The following is a 20331-nucleotide window of genomic DNA, read 5'->3' as shown; positions in this document are numbered from 1 at the left end:
AAAAAAAATTTTAACATAAAATAAAAAAAAAAAAAAAAAAAAAAAAAAAAAAAAAAAATCAGTAAAACATCAAAACTCTGTTCCGTGTTGATTTATGCCGGGCGTCTCTTCAAACTATTGACGTTTTTTTTTTTTTTTTTAAGAGGTTTGACAGAGGGAACTGTAACTGCTATGGTCTTATCGTCCCGAAATCGAAGAGAGAAGGAAGACAGGATAGGAGAAAGCCAGCCGTTCCGAGAACGAACCTTATCCCATCAGGATAAAATCCGCCCCGGGCGGGAATCGAACCCGCGGCCTAGCGCTTACAACGCAGACGCACTACCAACTCAACCAAGCTAACTAGGCTGGTGGTCTATTTAATAAACCTCTAGTACTATTTCTTCGTTTCCCTTACCTCTTCTTCTTGTATGCAAATCTGCTGGAGCACCGCGGTTTCCTCGTCTTCCAGTTTGAGACTCACAGACTCAGGGTCCTGGGTTCGATCCCTGAGGTGACATTTCATATGTGCCGCCAGCGCCGATGCCTGAACGTAGCTCTTGCCGATGCAGATTGGACAGGAGTAGGGTTTGGTTCCTAGAAAAGAGGGAGAATTAATCCATGAATTATTAAAACACATTAGTCCCACCTACCTCGGTTTCTACTCAAGGGCTTATTGGCACAGTTATTCACTTGCAAAGTGTGGGTACATTGGTGGTGTAGTGGTCAAGGCGCTCGCCTGGTAAACAGGAGGGCGTGGGTTCAATCCCAGCCGAGGTATGGAATTTTATCCTCAATATAATTTGAGAATTTGACCACAATAATAGTAGTAGCCTACTGCTGGAGTAAAGGGACTTTACAGTCCTATGCGAGCAGTATAAATAAGCACTATTATTATTATTATTATTTATTTTTATGTATTAAATTGATGATGTACCTCCATCACAGACTTGTATAGTTATAGGTACCTATATGAAATGGTAATGAATTTGCGTACTTAATGGCTTAATGAGGTATTGCAACGTATGTACATACATAATAATTATGTAGCTATATGTATATGTAAGTACCTATTAAAAAATACGCTAGGTCGTGGATTTGATTCCCGCCCGGGGCGGATTGTATCCTAAATGCACAAGGTTCGTTTTCAGAACAGCTGGCTTTCTCCTATCCTATCTTCCTTCTCTCTACGCTTTCGGGACGATAAGACCTTAGCAGTTACAGTTCTCTCTATCAAACCTCTTGGGGGAAAAACGTCGGTCTTGGGAGAGAAACTTTCAATTGTAAGAAAATATGTCCACTTAAAGTCTTAAACGGTAACCAAAATTGAATTTTTTTCGACAGATGAATCATCTAATAAAAACTTGGGGGAAAAACGTCGGTCTTGGGAGAGAAACTTTCAATTGTAAGAAAATATGTCCACTTAAAGTCTTAAACGGTAACCAAAATTGATTTTTTTTCGACAGATGAATCATCTAATAAAAATTCGATTATCTCTATTCCAGGCACCATCATTGCAACTCTAACGAGGAAACGCAAGTCTCTGGAGATGATTCCCAAGTACGAGATGGTGACGTATTACAAAGGCTCCAGTATACCCACCTCACATATGCACATGTATGACCCGGACAATGTCAATCTAGCCTGTACTGTGTTCCGAGTAAGACTTGCATTTTCAGTTCTTTATTCATGTTAGGGCGACCCGGGTTCGATTCCCGGTGGGGTCAAAAATTTTGTATCATGGAAATGATTGTTTCCGTGACTGGCTGTTACAGGGCCCACTCAGCCTCGTGATAAAATGAGTAGGTAGCTATTTTTATTAATGTTTATGTCAATAAAAATAAATTGGTTGAATTTTTGAATACATTCTCATTTGTTCTCGAATCTTGTTGAAGATTTCGTGTTTTCTAATAACTTTTTGTTGTGACTTGAACATTTCCAGGACCTTTGCAAGTACATGCGGGGGGATCTGAAGGCAGAAAGTGAATTGGAGATCCTGCAGAAAATCATAGGAGCTGGATTAGAACGAGATGAACTGCGAGATGAAATCCTAGTGCAATGTATGCGTCAAGCAACCAATAACCCTAGTCCCGAAGCCGCAGAGAAAGTAAGACCGTTTGTTATTGATTTATTATACGAGGTCCGACAATAAAGTTTCCGGAATGCCCCCATAGCTCCGCACCTACTACACTTAGAGAAACCAAATTTTCCAGGAATGATCCTTGATCCTTCCTCTTTTTGAAAATAACACAATTACAACAGGGCGTGATTATTGCCTCCCGAAGCCGCAGAGAAAGTAAGACCGTTTGTTATTGATTTATTATACGAGGTCCGACAATAAAGTTTTCGGAATGTCCCCATAGCTCCGCACCTACTACACTTAGAGAAACCAAATTTTCCAGGAATGATGCTTAATCCTTCCTCTTTTTGAAAATAACACAATTACAACAGGGCGTGATTATTGCGTTAGGCAATCTCTACCATCAAACCATAGTAATATGTTATTGATTTAAGAAGGGCTTTATTTCACTCCGACCCGATAAGATCTTTTGTGAACTACTCTCTATCAAATGTCAAGTACGGGAAAGAGTTTTAAAGTGACCTCAAAATTCCTAAGTTTCAAAAAGTTCCTTCCAAAACCGAGGTAACACCTTGTTTATCTCGTATTTCAGGTGTGGCTATTACGGGAAAGAGTTTTAAAGTGACCTCAAAATTCTTAAGTTTCAAAAAGTTCCTTCCAAAACCGAGGTAACACCTTGTTTATCTCGTATTGCAGGTGTGGCTATTACTATGTCTAGTCGTGGTGACCTTCCAGCCATCCAAACTTGTGTTTAACCTAACCCTATAGTAACACTGGTCACTGCTCATTTGTGCTGATCCTTTTTGTAGCAATTTTCCATTGATGTGACTTCTGAACAAGTACGCACAGAAAACAGAAATAGGGTCCCTCATCATTAGCTACTATCCGGCCCTGGCTGCCTGGATTACAGAACAGGAAGCCCCGGTAAGTTTTTTTTTCCCCCCAAGAGGTTTGATAGAAGGTCCTGTAAAGGCGGCCAATGGAGGCCTTGTCGTCCCGAAATCAAAGAAAGAAGGGGAAAAACCTTTAGGGCAAAGTCCACCCCAGGCGGGAATCGAACCCGCAACCTAGTGCTTACAAGGCAGACGCGTCACATTCCAAGCTACTAAACTGGTGTGGCTATTACTATGTCTAGTCGTGGTGGCCTTCCAGCCATCCAAACTTGTGTTTAACCTAACCCTATAGTAACACTGGTCACTAACCCTATAGTAACATTGCTCATTTGTGCTGATCCTTTTTGTGGCAATTTTCCATTGATGTGACTTCTGAACAAGTACGAAAAAAAAAGTAACGCTTTGTTTACCCGTATTTCAGGTGTGGCTGTTACTATGTCTAGTCGTGGTGGCCTTCCAGCCATCCAAACTTGTGTTTAACCTAATCCTATAGTAACACTGGTCACTACTCATTTGTGCTGATCCTTTTTGTAGCAATTTTCCATTGATGTGACTTCTGAACAAGTACGAACTTCGACCGACGGCGTCGCCTATTCTTGACGGAGGTTTTACCTTCAATTCGGCAACAAACTACATGCCACACAGGAGTGGAACGCCAACTTGATTGTTATTCCAGGCGACAAGTACGAAAAAAAAGTAACGCTTTGTTTACCCGTATTGCAGGTGTGGCTGTTACTATGTCTAGTCGTGGTGGCCTTCCAGCCATCCAAACTGTTACACAAGTATTTCGTGTGCTTCCTGCACAAACACTTGCAGAGTGAAGGCAAGCTCCGCCAGTATGTGCAATGGTGTCTGGATAACTGCAAGAATGTGCACGTCCATTTATGAGGTAGGTGCCCTAGGATATGTCATTTATGAGGTAGGTACCCTAGGATATGTCATTTATGAGGTAGGTGCCCTAGGATATACCATTTATGAGGTAGGTACCCTAGGATATGCCGTTGAGTGCGAAGGGCATCCATTCGTAAAATTTTCATAGCCAAAACCAAATGTCAGCCCAAAGCAATCACCCTAGCTAGGGCTGATTGAGAGGCTGACGAAAAACACCGACCCAGTCTGAACACGCGAAAAAGAGAAGAAGACTTCCATTTATGAGCCATTTATTCTGTTCTGGAGGTTGGTGGTTCGGGTCCATTTTATCGAGGTGTATTTAAGTGGAGAAAGACATTTATCATGGCCATTTGAATATACTTAAACGAGGATAGGTTACGTCTGTACAACAATGTGGTCAACTGTAGGCGCCTTCTAGTCAACGGAGATTTGCTCAAGAAACCTCAGGACTCTGCGTCCAACTTTATCCGCAATACATTAAGAAGGTACGTAACACACTGGTAACCAAGACCATAATCCAGGTTTAAAGTTGGGGTTTTAACCTATTTTTATGAACCAGAGTTAACACTTTCACCGCTATATGTAAATCAGCCTGCAAATGAACTTCGAACCAATTTTATTCATCCAAATAAAATGAAAATAAATAAATAAATGCTGTTTCTTTGTGTTAATTTGTCACAACTTTGTTGTTCGCTGCAGCATTGTATGATTTTCCAAATATCTCAATAATCCTAACGCTTAGTTCGGCCATGCCTTTTCCACAAGCTTGGCCATGCCTCGGGATGAACTAGCGGGATTCCGGAGCGAAGCGACGGAATTCAGCTAGTACCTCAATAATCCTAACGCTCAATGTTTACCTTCCATTCTGGCACCGATTGCTATGCGCAATTCTCTTACACATAGCTACTCATTTTCCTCACGAGGCTGAGTGAGCCCTGCAACAGCCGGTCACGAAATCAATCATTTGCCTGCTACAAATTTTTTGACCCCGCCGGGAATCGAACCCGAGTCTTCCGCGTGCAAGACGAGCGCAGTGACCACTACGCCGTGGGAGCTGACTATTCATCCAAATCCTTATGTTTCAGACTGAGTAAGAACCGACTGGAAAAGATGAGACTGGAGTATGGCGGACTAGAACAAAGTGAAACCTACAAGGGATTCTCCTACTCCTTCTGGGCATTCAGTCGCCAGTGTATTGCTCAAAGTCTGAGTAGGTTACCAGAACCTGAGGAGGTGATCGCTCTGCAAATGTTCAACATCATACTCACCTATGCTGGACTGGGACAGAATGGTAAGACTTTTAGACTTTTTTGAAGGAAGAATAAGAAGAAAAAAGAGGTTTGGTAGAGTAAGTAAATAAATAAAGAGGGAATTGTAACTCTATCGTTCCCGGGAAGAAGGCCCTATGCTAGTTATTAGCAAGTTTATAACATAGGGCCTTCTTCGTGGGAACTATTCATCTAATGAGATCTTATCGTTTTATGAGGTTGGGGAAGCTGGGTAAGCTCTGGAAGCGAGACAAGAGAGGCTTAGGCTTGTTGGTTGTGAAATTATAGGGTGTCAAATTTAATCCAGGTTTAAAGTTGGGTTTTTAACCGATTTTTATGAACCAGAGTTAACACTTTCACCGCTAAATGTATATTGGCAAATCAGCCTGCAAATGAACTTCATCCAAATAAAATGAAAATAAATAAATAAATGCTGTTTCTTTGTGTTAATTTGTCACAACTTTGTTGTTCGCTGCAGCATTGTATGGTTTTCTTCTCAACCTCATCCGGAGTTGGCCCTTACACCGCGCGACTATATTCGACGTGATGCAGTCCTTCACCTCCAACTGGCCCCGTGTGTTGTGGCTCGCTGTAGATCAAGTAGGTCTACACCTCCTGGAGCACAGATCTCGTAACGCCCTTCTCAACCTCATCCGGAGTTGGCCCTTACACCGCGCGACTATATTCGACGTGATGCAGTCCTTCACCTCCAACTGGCCCCGTGTGTTATGGCTCGCTGTAGATCAAGTAGGTCTACACCTCCTGGAGCACAGATCTCGTAACGCCTTGGTCACCTATGAGTATGAAAGCGTCTTGAGTTACTCCCCTGCACTCAACTGTCTGATGATCATCACGGGGAGCGATCGCAAGCAAAGCAAAGTCATTCTGACCACATCGCAAGCATTCCAGATAGCCAATCTCATCCGGGAATACACGGAAGTATTGCAGAGTCCGAATGAAGTACGCAAGCGAGATAACAGCAAGGGCAATACGAATCGGCCCCTGAGCATTCTGCATAAACCGGCCCCTGTTATTGAACCTCAACCGAGTTAATCAGGCTTGAAGTCTCAGTGCACACTGGAGAAACGCGTTTCGTGTAACGCTGGGGTGCCCAACCTTTTCAGAGAAAGATCGACTTGAATTTTCAATACAGTCTTGCGATCGACTTACCTAATGAGAGACTTGATCACCAACGTCAGATATTTCCAGTTTATCACTTCAGTTATTTTAAGTACTGCGTGTTTTTCAACGACTGTTGGAATTTGTATGTATGTTTGACCATTGGGCCATCTTTCCTCTCGCATCCTGGAATTTTTAACCATCACGTTCACGTAATTGCAATGAACCCAAAATTCCGTGTGAAAATAATAATAAATGTCCCGTATTTATCACAATTATCCCGTATACCTTCCTATTACATGGGCGTCTCATATAGTAGACTAGGGGGTTGTCAAACGGGTCGCGAGTAGCTACTCAGATGACAATTAGGAGACCCTTGGCGAGCTACCTTTTAGTCTGGGAACCAAAAATTCACGACGTAACAGTCTAAATTTTTGGTTCCCTCAAGACTTGCTCTCAACTTGTGCGACTGTCCGCGAACTGCGAGCTGCCAGAAAACCTCTCGCGTTCGACTGGTTGGCGATCTCTGTACCATACTTCTTTTTCTCCAATTAATCAGGGTTCACGTAATTGCAATGAACCCAAAATTCCGTGTGAAAATAATAATAAATGTCCCGTATTTATCACAATTATCCCGTATACCTTCCTAGTACATAGGCGTCTCATATAGTCGACAAGGGGTCGTCAAATGGGTCGCGAGTAGCTACTCAGATGACTATTAGGACACCCTTGGCGAGCTACCTTTTAGTCTGGGAACCAAAAATTTACGACGTAACAGTCTAAATTTTTGGTTCGCACAAGACTTGCTCTCAACTTGTGCGACTGTCCGCGAACTGCGAGCTGCCAGAAAACCTCTCGCGTTTGACGGGTTGGCGATCCCTGTACTATACTTCTTTTTCTCCAATTAATCAGGGTTGTTCAATTACTCTAATTGTAATATGTGTTTCCCATAATATTTCAAAATGTATGAGACCTTGGTTAGACTGCGGGGGTAAAGGGACTTTTCAGTCCTATCCCAGCAGGATAAACAAGGAAAATGTATGAGACCTTGGTTAGACTGCGGGGGTAAAGGGACTTTTCAGTCCTATCCCAGCAGGATAAACAAGATATATTCTATTCTATACTAATAACACCTCTACTCCCGCTCTCTCCTCAGGCAATGATCTCATCTTGGGCGTGAACTGGGAGGGTCTCATGCTCATCAAACCCGAAGACAAGTTCGTTCTGTACGAGTTTCGTTACGTGGATATCGAATCCCTCTTCCTAGACCCGAGCGATAGTTTCATCACGGTCAATCTAATAGACCAGGGCTCACACCGGTGTTTTGTGTTCGAAACGGCACAGAAAACAGAAATAGGGTCCCTCATCATTAGCTACTATCCGGCCCTGGCTGCCTGGATTACAGAACAGGAAGCCCCGGTAAGTTTAACCCTCGGGTCCCTCATCATTAGCTACTATCCGGCCCTGGCTGCCTGGATTACAGAACAGGAAGCACCGGTAAGTATTTTTTTTTCCAAGAGGTTTGATAGAAGGTCCTGTAAAGGAGGCCAATGGAGGCCTTGTCGTCCCGAAATCAAAGAAAGAAGGGGGAAAAACCTTTAGGGCAAAGTCCACCCCAGGCGGGAATCGAATCCGCGACCTAGCGCTTACAAGGCAGACGCGTCACATTCCAAGCTACTAAACTGACAGCATTATTTGATAGGGGTTTAATGTCACTGTAAAGGTGTCCACACATAGTCGACGCCGTCGATCGACGAAGGGAAGAGGTGAATCTATGTTGTCGAGGCAATTTACGCTCTCATTCGACTTCGACCGACGGCGTCGCCTATTCTTGACGGAGGTTTTACCTTCAATTCGGCAACAAACTACATGCCACACAGGAGTGTTGAACCCTAACTTGATTGTTATTCCAGGCCAAAGCCATCACGAACGAGGATAGGTTACGTCTGTACAACAATGTGGTCAACTGTAGGCGCCTTCTAGTCAACGGAGATTTGCTCAAGAAACCTCAGGACTCCGCGTCCAACTTTATCCGCAATACATTAAGAAGGTACGTAACACACTGGTAACCAAGACCATAATCCAGGTTTGAAGTTGGGGTTTTAACCTATTTTTATGAACCAGAGTTAACACTTTCACCGCTAAATGTATATTGGCAAATCAGCCTGCAAATGAACTTCATCCAAATAAAATGAAAATAAATAAATAAATGCTGTTTCTTTGTGTTAATTTGTCACAACTTTGTTGTTCGCTGCAGCATTGTATGGTTTTCCAAATCTTATATTATAAGAACAAGATCCATTCACTCATTCACATTTCACACACTGATCGCTCTATCTCGAGAACCACAACACCTAGAAAGCTGAAATTTGGTAGGGATATTCCTTTTATGGTCTAGGTGTGCAATAAGAAAGGATTTTGCGAAAATCTAAACCGATCCTGAGATATGATCAATTTTTGATCGCTAAAATCACCATAAGAAATACACAGAGTGCAGAGACTGAGGGAGAGAAAACTTTTCCTCGCTCGCCAAATATTTGAGTTTCGTTTATGTTTTTAGTTTGACAAGTTCGGCCATGCCTTTTCCACAAGTTTGGCCATGCCTCAAGTTCGGCCATGCCTTTTCCACAAGTTTGGCCATGCCTCGCCCTGCAACAGCCGGTCACGAAATCAATCATTTGCCTGCTACAAATTTTTTGACCCCGCCGGGAATCGAACCCGAGTCTTCCGCGTGCAAGACGAGCGCAGTGACCACTACGCCGTGGGAGCTGACTTTTCATCCAAATCCTTATGTTTCAGACTGAGTAAGAACCGACTGGAGAAGATGAGACTGGAGTATGGCGGACTAGAACAAAGTGAAACCTACAAGGGATTCTCCTACTCCTTCTGGGCATTCAGTCGCCAGTGTATTGCTCAAAGTCTGAGTAGGTTACCAGAACCTGAGGAGGTGATCGCTCTGCAAATGTTCAACATCATACTCACCTATGCTGGACTGGGACAGAATGGTAAGACTTTTAGACTTTTTTGAAGGAAGAATAAGAAAAAAAAGAGGTTTGGTAGAGTAAGTAAATAAATAAAGAGGGAATTGTATCGTTCGTTCCCAGGAAGAAGAGCCTATGCTAGTTATTAGCAAGTAATTATAACATAGGCCCTTCTTCGTGGGAACTATTCATCTAATGAGATCTTATCGTTCCGAAATCAAAGAAGAAAGACAGGATAAGAGAAAGCTAGCCGTTCTCAGAACGAACCTTATCTGTTTAGTATAAAGATAAAGACGCCTCGGGCGGAAATCGAACGCGCGGCCTAGCGTGTACAAGGCAGACGCGCTACCAACCAAGCTAGGCTGGCTAGTTTCCTTCGGTAAATAACTCGAAAAAAAACTTTTATTAAACTCGATCGTGCCATTTCATATTCCTAATCGAGCCACAATAGAGGTTCGAGCCATTTCATATTCTTAATCGGGCCACAATAGAGGTTCGAGCCAATTCATATTCGTAATCGTGTACATACTCCTATATTTCAGGTGAAAGCGTACGTCGGGCGGAGGACGAGCATCTCTCCCTCGTCCAAGGGGTCATGGAGCGAGCAATGCGCAAGGACTCTCTCCTAACCGAGCTCTATCTACAGCTCATCAAGCAAACCACGGACCACCCCGACCCCAACTCCCGAGTCAACTTACGCCACTGGGCCCTGCTGTGTTTGGCGTGCTCTGTCGTGCTCCCCGCACATCGGCTAGTGAGGAAGTACCTGGTGGCACACTTGAAGCGATGCTCCAGCGACTGTGTTTCCGAGGAGGGGAAATATGCCAGGTTTGCAGAGAAGGTAAGTTGGGAACCCGTGGAAACTTTTTTTTTACGTTACTGTATAAGTTAGTTGATGGTTAGGCTAGGCTCGCCTTGAAAATAGGAGCGAAACAAATCTCTCTCTCTCTTTTTTATATATATATCCTAGCCGAGCCTATCCCTAATTAACTGAGGTTTTTACTGACGGGGGTTTTACCCTCTATTTGGCAAAAGGCTACCCGCCGCCTACTCACATTTACCTCACCCAACCTGCGTGAGGACTGAGGACGCGATTACCCAGATGGTCACCCACCCATCCGGACACAAACCACGAGTAACGTTCCCAAACTCTAGTAGTCCATTGGGAATTAGTAGCTGGTAGTGTGCATTCAATGTGCTATCGCCGATGGCTTATACAATATACAATGTTCTTTTCCCAGTCTGGAGGTTGGTGGTTCGAGTCCAAGTCAAGTCACAAAAATTAGCGTAGTATATTAAGCGGGGAACGACATTTGTGACAAGCATTTATGCTTAACACAATATAAATTCCTTCTTTTCCCCAGTGTGTGCTGAAGACCCAAGGCACCCGGCGCCGGCAATGGCCTCCATCCCGTGAGGAGATCCTATGTACCATCAACCGACGTCCTATCTACGCTCGCTTCTACTTCATGGACGGTAGTTATCATGCTGTCGAGTTCCATCCTAGTGCTACTGCCAGAGATGCTGTGGCCCTCATACGAGCGAAGCTGGGACTACGGGACGGTGCCCTAGGATATGCCATTTATGAGGTAGGTGCCCTAGGATATGCCATGTATGAGGTAGGTGCCCTAGGATATGCCATTTATGAGGTAGGTGCCCTAGGATATGCCATTTATGAGGTAGGTGCCCTAGGATATGCCATGTATGAGGTAGGTGCTCTAGGGTAGCCCAACCAATCAGATTTACTTACTTAACCCACTAACAAAAATGCGACACTATACTTTTGGTTTTGGTTAAGGTAGGTTCTGTGGTTGGCGGTATTTTGACAGCTTTTTGATAGTTTTTGACCGCTTTTTGGCGGTTTTCAACTGTACTGACTAAACCGTCAGAGATATTTGAAAAGTTACGGTAGAAGAACAGCTAAATAAGCATCATTCAGTAGGATAAGGAAAGTCATGTGATGTTCACACCAAAACGGGTAGAGATATTTGAATAGTTACGGTAGAAGACCATTGCACCCAAATAAGCATCATTCAATAGGATAAGGAAAGTCATGTGGTGTTAACACCTGATTTTTTTTATTATATTCCAGGTGCTAGGCAGTTCAGAGCGGAGTCTGGTAGCAGACGAGAAGGTGGCTGATGTCATGTCCAAATGGGAGAGATATCGCAATGCTTCCGCTGCTCAGAATACGCAGAAAACCCCGAGCCGCAAACAAACGCACGCGTTCCTGTTCAAGAAACATCTATTCCTGGATGCTTACATGGATTTAGATGATCCTGTGGAGAAAGAGTTGTTGTATCATCAAGTGTTGCATGGACTGCGGAGTGATAGGTGAGTAATCTGTTCTTTTTTCTGTTCGCGAGAGGGTTCGATTCCTGCCCAAGGCGAATTTTATCCTCAACGAGTAATGCTCGTTCGCGGAACGGTTGGCTTTTTCACAACTTTTGTAGATATTACAGCATTACTAAATGCCTCCATTACAATCACTTTGCATATTTCAATAATCTTTTCTCATGGTGTTTATCCTCAGGTTTCCGGTATCAGAGAAGGAAGCAGTCATGTTGTCTGCACTGCAAGCTCAGGTCGAGCTGGGAGACTGTCCGGATCACCTCCAGGATTACCGTCAAGTAGCGGCGCACTGTCTCCCACCCCGTCTAGTCCCAGCCTTGTCCAGTGAGGGTGTCTACATGCATCACCAGAGTCTACGCGGTATGACGCCAGCAGAGGCGAAGAAAGCGTTTCTCAACCTCATCCGGAGTTGGCCCTTACACCGCGCGACTATATTCGACGTGATGCAGTCCTTCACCTCCAACTGGCCCCGTGTGTTGTGGCTCGCTGTAGATCAAGTAGGTCTACACCTCCTGGAGCACAGATCTCGTAACGCCCTGGTCACCTATGAGTATGAAAGCGTCTTGAGTTACTCCCCTGCACTCAACTGTCTGATGATCATCACGGGGAGCGATCGCAAGCAAAGCAAAGTCATTCTGACCACATCGCAAGCATTCCAGATAGCCAATCTCATCCGGGAATACACGGAAGTATTGCAGAGTCCGAATGAAGTACGCAAGCGAGATAACAGCAAGGGCAATACGAATCGGCCCCTGAGCATTCTGCATAAACCGGCCCCTGTTATTGAACCTCAACCGAGTTAATCAGGCTTGAAGTCTCAGTGCACACTGGAGAAACGCGTTTCGTGTAACGCTGGGGTGCCCAACCTTTTCAGAGAAAGATCGACTTGAATTTTCAATACAGTCTTGCGATCGACTTACCTAATGAGAGACTTGGCCCTGAATTTGGTCCACAAGTTTGGAGTAATCGGGTGTGTAAGATGATATTGCCAGGTTCAAAAACTGCTGAGTGTGGTGATCGCGATCGACCGGTTGGGCATCCCTGGCTGTAACGCATTTCATCTGTCAATGCACAATGAGTTTCATGAAACCCGGTTTCATCAGTAAATACGATTGAAAATATGAAAGAAATAAAGAAATCTAAATGAGTAATTACTGAAGAAGAAATTTCGTCTTATTCCTCATTGATCTCCTAAGTAATCCCTTCTTTTTTTATGTAAAACTAAATTATCTTCTGATTACCTACAAGGACATTCGGAAAAAATCGGAAGAAACTCTCAAGTGCGCAGTGCACACTGGAGAAACGCGTTTCGTGTAACGCTGGGGTGCCCAACCTTTTCAGAGAAAGATCGACTTGAATTTTCAATACAGTCTTGCGATCGACTTACCTAATGAGAGACTTGGCCCTGAATTTGGTCCACAAGTTTGGAGTAATCGGGTGTGTAAGATGATATTGCCAGGTTCAAAAACTGCTGAGTGTGGTGATCGCGATCGACCGGTTGGGCATCCCTGGCTGTAACGCATTTCATCTGTCAATGCACAATGAGTTTCATGAAACCCGGTTTCATCAGTGTGCACTGCTCTGTGTTAACCTTATGTACGGGCTTCGTGAAACACATTTCACGAAGCGCGTTTCACTAGTGTGCATCGCGTCTTAGTCAGTCTCAGATTAGGCTGTGGTTCAATTGGGTACGATTGTGCGCCCACCCCCGACCAACTATCGGCCTCACCTAATGTGGATCCGTATGACACGAGACAATTGGCTTTTATTTACGAGAGACGACATTAGAAATTATCATCCGATGGAACCGCAGCCTTGGGCTGATTCTACACTGAAAGCAAGTTTGCTCTAGACCAGTCTAAATTGATCTAGTACAATAAAGTCCAGACTAAATTCGCTTCCGATGTAGAATCTTGGTGTAAATGTAATGATAGGTAATGACTTATTAGTATTACCTAACCATGTTAGAGTACCATTGTACAAATGTACAGATACATTCATTATCTTCGAAATAATCATATTATTAAATTAAATAGCTACTCAATTTCATCAGTGTGCACTGCTCTGTGTTAACCTTATGTACGGGCTTCGTGAAACACATTTCACGAAGCGCGTTTCACTAGTGTGCATCGTGTCTTAGTCAGTCTCAGATTAGGCTGTGGTTCAATTGGGTACGATTGTGCGCCCACCCCCGACCGACTATCGGCCTCACCTAATGTGGATCCGTATGACAAGAAACAATTGGCTTTTATTTACGAGAGACGACATGCGACGTAATTATCATCCGATGGAACCGCAGCCTTGGGCTGATTCTACACTGAAAGCAAGTTTGCTCTAGACCAGTCTAAATTGGTCTAGCCCAATAAAGTCCAGACTAAATTCGCTTCCGATGTAGAATCTTTAGATGTAAATGTAATGATAGGTAATGACTTATTACCTAACCATCTTAGAGTACCATTGTACAAATGTACAGATACATTCATTATCTTCGAAATAATCCAATATTAAATAGCTACTCAAACTATCTATCTTTTTCGCATTTCTTTTGTTGATTAGTGTTTAAAAAAAAAATATGCTCGTAGCTATGAATTTTCTTCAGATTATTTAAAAATACTCAATACATCACCTAGTTTACTTATGTGTAGTAGGTAATTGTTTATAATGCTGTAAATAAGAAATTATTTAGCTTAATTATGAAATGAACGGCGCTTACCTAAACTCAATAGATATTTATACAATGCGGGTTTTATAGCTTTTTGCTTGGTCGGTATTCTATTACATTTATATGTGAAATAAATTTGCAAATAGATTGTACATAAATTGTTATTATGTGTAATATACTTTACTTTGTTTTGAACATGTTTTTCGTATTGTTTTTTAAAAGTTTTATTTTTTGTCAAGTGTGTGTATTTTCATGACAATGTTGGCTATTTTCGCTGTGTTTTTATTAACTTGAAGCTTTACTTTGTTTTGAACATGTTTTTCGTATTGTTTTTTAAAAGTTTTATTTTTTGTCAAGTGTGTGTATTTTCATGACAATGTTGGCTATCTTTGCTGTGTTTTTATTAACTTGAAGCTCATACTTTATAAGGCCTCGACATATGAAAGCAGGACATTCTTTACTTTATTTCCTACTTATTTTGCAACAATAAACTGACAAGCTGATAAATTTCACTTCACGTAACTTCAAAAAAAGATTCGGAAACCTAAAACCAAAAATTACGGAAATTCGAGAAATTAGCCAAAGTAGTGAACTTGTCTGATCAACAATAAACTGACAAGCTGATAAATTTCACTTCACGTAACTTCAAAAAAAGATTCGGAAACCTAAAACCAAAAATTACGGAAATTCTAGAAATTAGCCAAAGTAGTGAACTTGTCTGACTTTATTTTGTTGATTTTAAAAAGCTCTAGAATCTATTCCACAGATAAGGATTTAAAAAAACAGTTAGTATTATTTTATCTCATTAATATAATATTTAAATTATTAATATTTTAGAATTTTTTTACTCGTTTCTCAAAATACAAAAAATATTTGCATGTGTACCTTTTATAAATTATCTAAATTTACCATTTTATCATATAATTAAATACGATTTTCCTAATCGAGCCACAATAGAGGTTCGAGCCATTTCATATTCTTAATTGAGCCACAATAGAGGTTCGAGCCATTTCATATTCTTAATCGGGCCACAATAGAGGTTCGAGCCAATTCATATTCGTAATCGTGTACATACTCCTATATTTCAGGTGAAAGCGTACGTCGGGCGGAGGACGAGCATCTCTCCCTCGTCCAAGGGGTCATGGAGCGAGCAATGCGCAAGGACTCTCTCCTAACCGAGCTCTATCTACAGCTCATCAAGCAAACCACGGACCACCCCGACCCCAACTCCCGAGTCAACTTACGCCACTGGGCCCTGCTGTGTTTGGCGTGCTCTGTCGTGCTCCCCGCACATCGGCTAGTGAGGAAGTACCTGGTGGCACACTTGAAGCGATGCTCCAGCGACTGTGTTTCCGAGGAGGGGAAATATGCCAGGTTTGCAGAGAAGGTAAGTTGGGAACCCGTCGAAACGATCTTTTTTTTATTACTTGTATTTATTTATTTAACGACACTGTATGAGTTGATGGTTATACTACGGGCTAGGCTCGCCTTGAAAATACTATTTTTAAATCCGAGCCGAGCCTATCCCTGTGTAATTGTGTATAACTACCACCTATCTGAGGTTTTTCCTGACGTGACGGGGGTTTTTACCCTCCATTTGGCGACCAGCTATCTACCTACTAATATTAACCTAACCTAACCTAACCTGAGTGGGGACGGGAAAAGCCAGCAGGTGGCGATTACTCAGATGGTCACCCATCTGGACACAAACCACCAGTAACGTTCACAAACTCTAGTAATCCATTGGGACCAGTAGCTGGTAGTGGTGTGTTCAACGTTCTATCGCCGGTGGCTAACAAAACGTTCTTTTCCTCCAGTGTGTGTTGAAGACCCAAGGCACCCGGCGCCGGCAATGGCCTCCATCCCGTGAGGAGATCCTATGTACTATCAACCGACGTCCTATCTATGCTCGCTTCTACTTCATGGACGGTAGTTATCATGCTGTCGAGTTTCATCCCAGTGCTACTGCAAGAGATGCTGTGGCCCTCATACGAGCGAAGCTGGGACTACGGGACGGTGCCCTAGGATATGCCATTTATGAGGTAGGTACCCTAGGATATACCATTTATGAGGTAGGTGCCCTAGGATATGCCATTTATGAGGTAGGTACCCTAGGATATACCATTTATGAGGTAGGTGCCCTAGGATATACCATTTATGAGGTAGGTGCCCTAGGATATACCATTTATGAGGTAGGTACCCTAGGATATGCCATTTATGAGGTAGGTGCCCTAGGATATGCGAGGATTTTAGTTTTGATGTAAACGTAAGTATTGAGAGACTGTTTTGATATAACAACGCCAGCCTAGTTAGCTTGGTTGGTAGCGCGTTTACCTTGTTAGCGCTAAGCCGCAGGTTCGATTCCCGCCCGGGGCGGATTTTATCCTGAAGGGATAAGGTTCGTCCTCGGAACGGCTGACTTTCTCCTATCCTGTCTTCCTTCTCTCTTGGATTTCGGGATGATAAGACCTTAGCAGTGTTACACTTCCCTCTATCAAACCTCTTCAAAAAAAAAAAACCTAACCTGTTTGTCAGTTCATCAAATAGGAAAGAAATATGAGAGCGTTGTTGGCTTTTAAAATTGAACAAAATGAAAGGGGGGCGTGAAGTTGAAAAATTCTTTTACTTCCCTCTACCCCTCATTAAACCGTTCCTGAATGTTTAACAGAAACATAAAAGCTGTCGAAAGTTGTTAACCATTTCTTTCTTTGTTATCAAACGGTGCCAGTGTTATCAGTGTACTATTTGCTTCTTGCACATTCGATTTTCTTTTGACTCAAATGTAGGTGACTTTCAGGAAATAGTGACAGTGTTAGCGCTAAGCCGCAGGTTCGATTCCCGCCCGGGGCGGATTTTATCCTGAAGGGATAAGGTTTGTTCTCGGAACAGCTGGCTTTCTTCTGTCCTGTGTTCCTTCTCTCTTCGATTTCGGGACGATAAAACCTTAGCAAAAAAAAAACGTAAAACCTAACCTGTTTGTCAGTTCATCAAATAGGAAAGAAATATGAGAGCGTTGTTGGCTTTTAAATTGAACAAAATGAAAGGGGGGGGGGCGTGAAAATACTCGAAGTTGAAAAATTCTTTTACGTCCCTCTACCCCTCATTAAACCGTTCCTGAATGTTTAACAGAAACATAAAAGCTGTCGAAAGTTGTTAACCATTTCTTTCTTTGTTATCAAACGGTGCCAGTGTTATCAGTGTACTATTTTTGCTTCTTGCACATTCGATTTTCTTTTGACTCAAATGTAGGTGACTTTCAGGAAATAGTGAAAGATGTTCGCCTGCAAGGTTGAATTGTGCAGATAATAAATGCCTATTATGGTAAATAAAAAGTCGGAATATAAGGTGCAATTTTGTAAATATGATCCAGATATTGGGAAACGGCTGTGGCTTGATAACAGATCTATAAGGTAAGATCATAATTAACCTACCTATTCTCCTCTCTAAAATAATAATAATACATTAAAAAAAAAACTGCCTAAATCTGCAACTTACAAATAATAACGTAGGTACCTAAACCTTCACAATTTTTTCATTCAACAAGCAACGTAAGTACACACACATTTCTATTCTAATCAGATCAGCAGGGAGTGAGGTCAATCCCCCCAGTTGAGTTATGGCTTTTTTTAGAGGTTTGATAGAGGGAACTTTATTTAACTGCTAAGGCCTTATCGTTTCGAAATCGACAAAAAAAGGAGGACAGGATAGGAAAAAGCCAGCCGTTCCGAGAACGAACCTTATCTGTTTAGCATAAAGTTCGCCCGGGCAGGAATCGAATCATTGACCTAGAGCTTACAAGGCAGCCGCGCTACCATTCAAGCTAACTAGGCTGGCTTATTCTCTTTTTCAGAGCTTGTCGGAAATTGACGAATCAGGAAACTCATTACTGGAAGTTTCAAATCTGCCCGGAGGAATATGAATGTACTTGTACGAGTGATGATCCCCCCCCGTCGGTATCTAGGCCTCGACAGTCCCTACTGGATAAACACAGAGCTCAAGAGGTAGCCACACAAGTACCTGACAGGAATCTAGACCAGGATGTAGTGGATCACGCCATCAGGTATGTTTATCCATGTCGGTAATTTGGACCGGGGTGGCCTCAGTGGGCCCTAAGTAATAGTCCTAATACCTATCGCCGCGACGTAAGAGGCACATCAAGGAAAATTACGTACGATCTGTAAAGTCCTAAACAGTTTAAATCAACCATTATTTTTTTGCGATAAATACCTTCTAAAGTGTCTTCTTAAAGCTTATGAAAACAGTTCACAATAGGTACTTACTTTTTTGCATCACTCGCCTTTTGTGGGAAAATCTTAATCGCACGAAGTCGAAACCGCGAGGCGAAGGAGATAAACACAGAGCTCAAGAGGTAGCCACACAAGTACCTGACAGGAATCTAGACCAGGATGTAGTGGATCACGCCATCAGGTATGTTTATTCATGTCGGTAATTTGGACTGGGGTGGCCTCAGTGGGCCCTAAGTAATAGTCCCAATAGCTATCGCCGCGACGTAGGAGGCACATCAAGGAAAATTACGTACGGTCTGTAAAGTCCTAAACAGTTTAAATCAACCATTATTTTTTTACGATAAATACCTTCTAAAGTGTCTTCTTAAAGCTTATGAAAACAGTTCACAATACTTACTTTTTTGCATCACTCGCCTTTTGTGGGAAAATCTTAATAGCACAAGTCGAAACCGCGAGGCGAAGGAGGGATTCAAATGATTCATCATGATTCTTTGAATCTCTCCTTTCTCAGAACAGCCACACTACTATCACGTGACGTGATGACAGTGTGTTTACTATTTTTCTTTTCATAGAGTGCGAGGCCCGTCTGCGCCTCCCGGAAATTCGAAACCCTCGGACGATGTGAAGGAAACCAAACAGAACAAAGGTGTCCAGACCAGATCCAGGAAGACCGACAAAACCAAGTCCACGGACAAAGAGAAGACAAAGGCCGCGGACAAAGCGTCGAAAGTGGACAGAACTGCCAAGGTCACGTCGAAACCGCCCCCCTCCCCCAAGCGAAGGAGATCGCAAAGTCAACTGCCTCCCAGAACTAGTCGGAGGGTTTATCCCAACACCGGGGTGGACAGGTGGAAGCTGGTTGAAACCCAGGTGAGAATACCTTATTATACGGAAACTAAAAACCTGACAGGTAGGTCGCGGGGTCAACTCCCGCTCCGGGTGGATTTTACCCTGAACAGGTAAGGTTCGTTCTTGGAATGAATGGCTGCTTAAAAAAAAAAAGTTTGATAAAAGGAACTGTAACTGCTAAGCTCTTATCGTCCCGAAATCGAGGAGAGAAGACAGGATAGAAGAAAGCCAGCCGTTCCGAGAACTAACTAGGTACCATTTTTTCCTCCCTGTTCACAGAGACAGACGGTTCGATGGATGAGCGAATACCAAGAACAGTTTTCCAAACATAGAGATGAGTTTTTTTCAAGAAGTCCTGTCATTAGATCTCGACCTACTTCGGCCCCTCCTTGCACGGGCCTTTGGTCCCGTACTTAAGGCTACCGTACTTGAGCCTTTGGTCCCGTACTCAAGCCTTCCGTACCGTACTTTAGCTTTTGGTCCCGTACTTAAGCCTTCCGTACAGTACTTAAGCCTTTGGTCCCGTACTTCAGCCTTCCGTACTTTAGCTTTTGGTCTCGTACTTAAGCCTTCCGTACAAGTACGGTTAGCTTTTGGTATACCGTACTTGAGTCTTTGATCCCGTACTTGAGCCTTTGGTCCCGTACTCAAGCCTTCCGTACCGTACTTTAGCTTTTGGTCCCGTACTTAAGCCTTCCGTACAGTACTTTAGCTTTTGGTCCTGTACTTAAGCCTTTGGTCCCGTACTTCAGCCTTCCGTACTTTAGCTTTTGGTCTCGTACTTAAGCCTACCGTACCGTACTTTAGCTTTTGGTATACCGTACTTGAGTCTTTGATCCCGTATTCAAGCCTTCTGTTCTGTACTTGTACCTTTGGTCCTATACTTAAGCCTTCCGTACTTGAGTCTTTGATTCCGTATTTGAGCCTTCGGTACCGTACCTTTGTTACCGTACTTAAGCCTTCTGTACTTGGTCCCGTACTTAACGCAGACCTTTGGTCCCTAGTACATTACC

General features: G+C 43.0%; 4 protein-coding genes across 4 annotated transcripts in view; all 4 read left to right on the top strand.

The window, feature by feature from the left end:
* Positions 1-12655, top strand: part of LOC103506911 (myosin-VIIa) — a gene marked incomplete at its 5' end in the record, with an annotated part of 40515 nt that extends 27860 nt beyond the window's left edge. Inside the window, 7 exons of the mRNA XM_026821888.1 lie at positions 7384-7646; positions 8141-8277; positions 9027-9232; positions 9751-10049; positions 10573-10797; positions 11301-11542; positions 11742-12655. Coding sequence (XP_026677689.1) covers positions 7384-7646; positions 8141-8277; positions 9027-9232; positions 9751-10049; positions 10573-10797; positions 11301-11542; positions 11742-12363 — 1994 coding nt within the window. The remainder of the gene's footprint in view (positions 1-7383; positions 7647-8140; positions 8278-9026; positions 9233-9750; positions 10050-10572; positions 10798-11300; positions 11543-11741) is intronic.
* LOC113466457 lies at positions 5756-13317 on the top strand. The gene is made up of 2 exons (XM_026821897.1): positions 5756-6238; positions 12908-13317. Exon 1 carries the CDS (start codon positions 5802-5804, stop codon positions 6159-6161), a length of 360 nt encoding a protein of 119 aa, XP_026677698.1. The 5' UTR covers positions 5756-5801; the 3' UTR covers positions 6162-6238; positions 12908-13317.
* Positions 13318-13826: 509 nt separating this feature from the next.
* LOC108252101 (pleckstrin homology domain-containing family H member 2-like) lies at positions 13827-17515 on the top strand. Its single transcript, XM_017443078.1, has 4 exons — positions 13827-13887; positions 15311-15609; positions 16040-16264; positions 17483-17515. The coding sequence occupies exons 1-4, from the start codon at positions 13827-13829 to the stop codon at positions 17513-17515; spliced, it is 618 nt and encodes a 205-aa protein (XP_017298567.1).
* On the top strand, positions 17338-19941 carry LOC103506910. The gene is made up of 5 exons (XM_026821896.1): positions 17338-17632; positions 18073-18203; positions 18572-18650; positions 19042-19339; positions 19598-19941. Exons 1-5 carry the CDS (start codon positions 17532-17534, stop codon positions 19733-19735), a joined length of 747 nt encoding a protein of 248 aa, XP_026677697.1. The 5' UTR covers positions 17338-17531; the 3' UTR covers positions 19736-19941.
* Positions 19942-20331: the final 390 nt, after the last annotated feature.

This window comes from Diaphorina citri, unplaced genomic scaffold (assembly GCF_000475195.1).
Source record: "Diaphorina citri unplaced genomic scaffold, Diaci psyllid genome assembly version 1.1 scaffold271, whole genome shotgun sequence".
Taxonomy (NCBI): domain Eukaryota; kingdom Metazoa; phylum Arthropoda; class Insecta; order Hemiptera; family Psyllidae; genus Diaphorina; species Diaphorina citri.
Note: the sequence above shows the minus strand (reverse complement) of the source record. Positions and strands in the feature narration are given on the sequence as shown.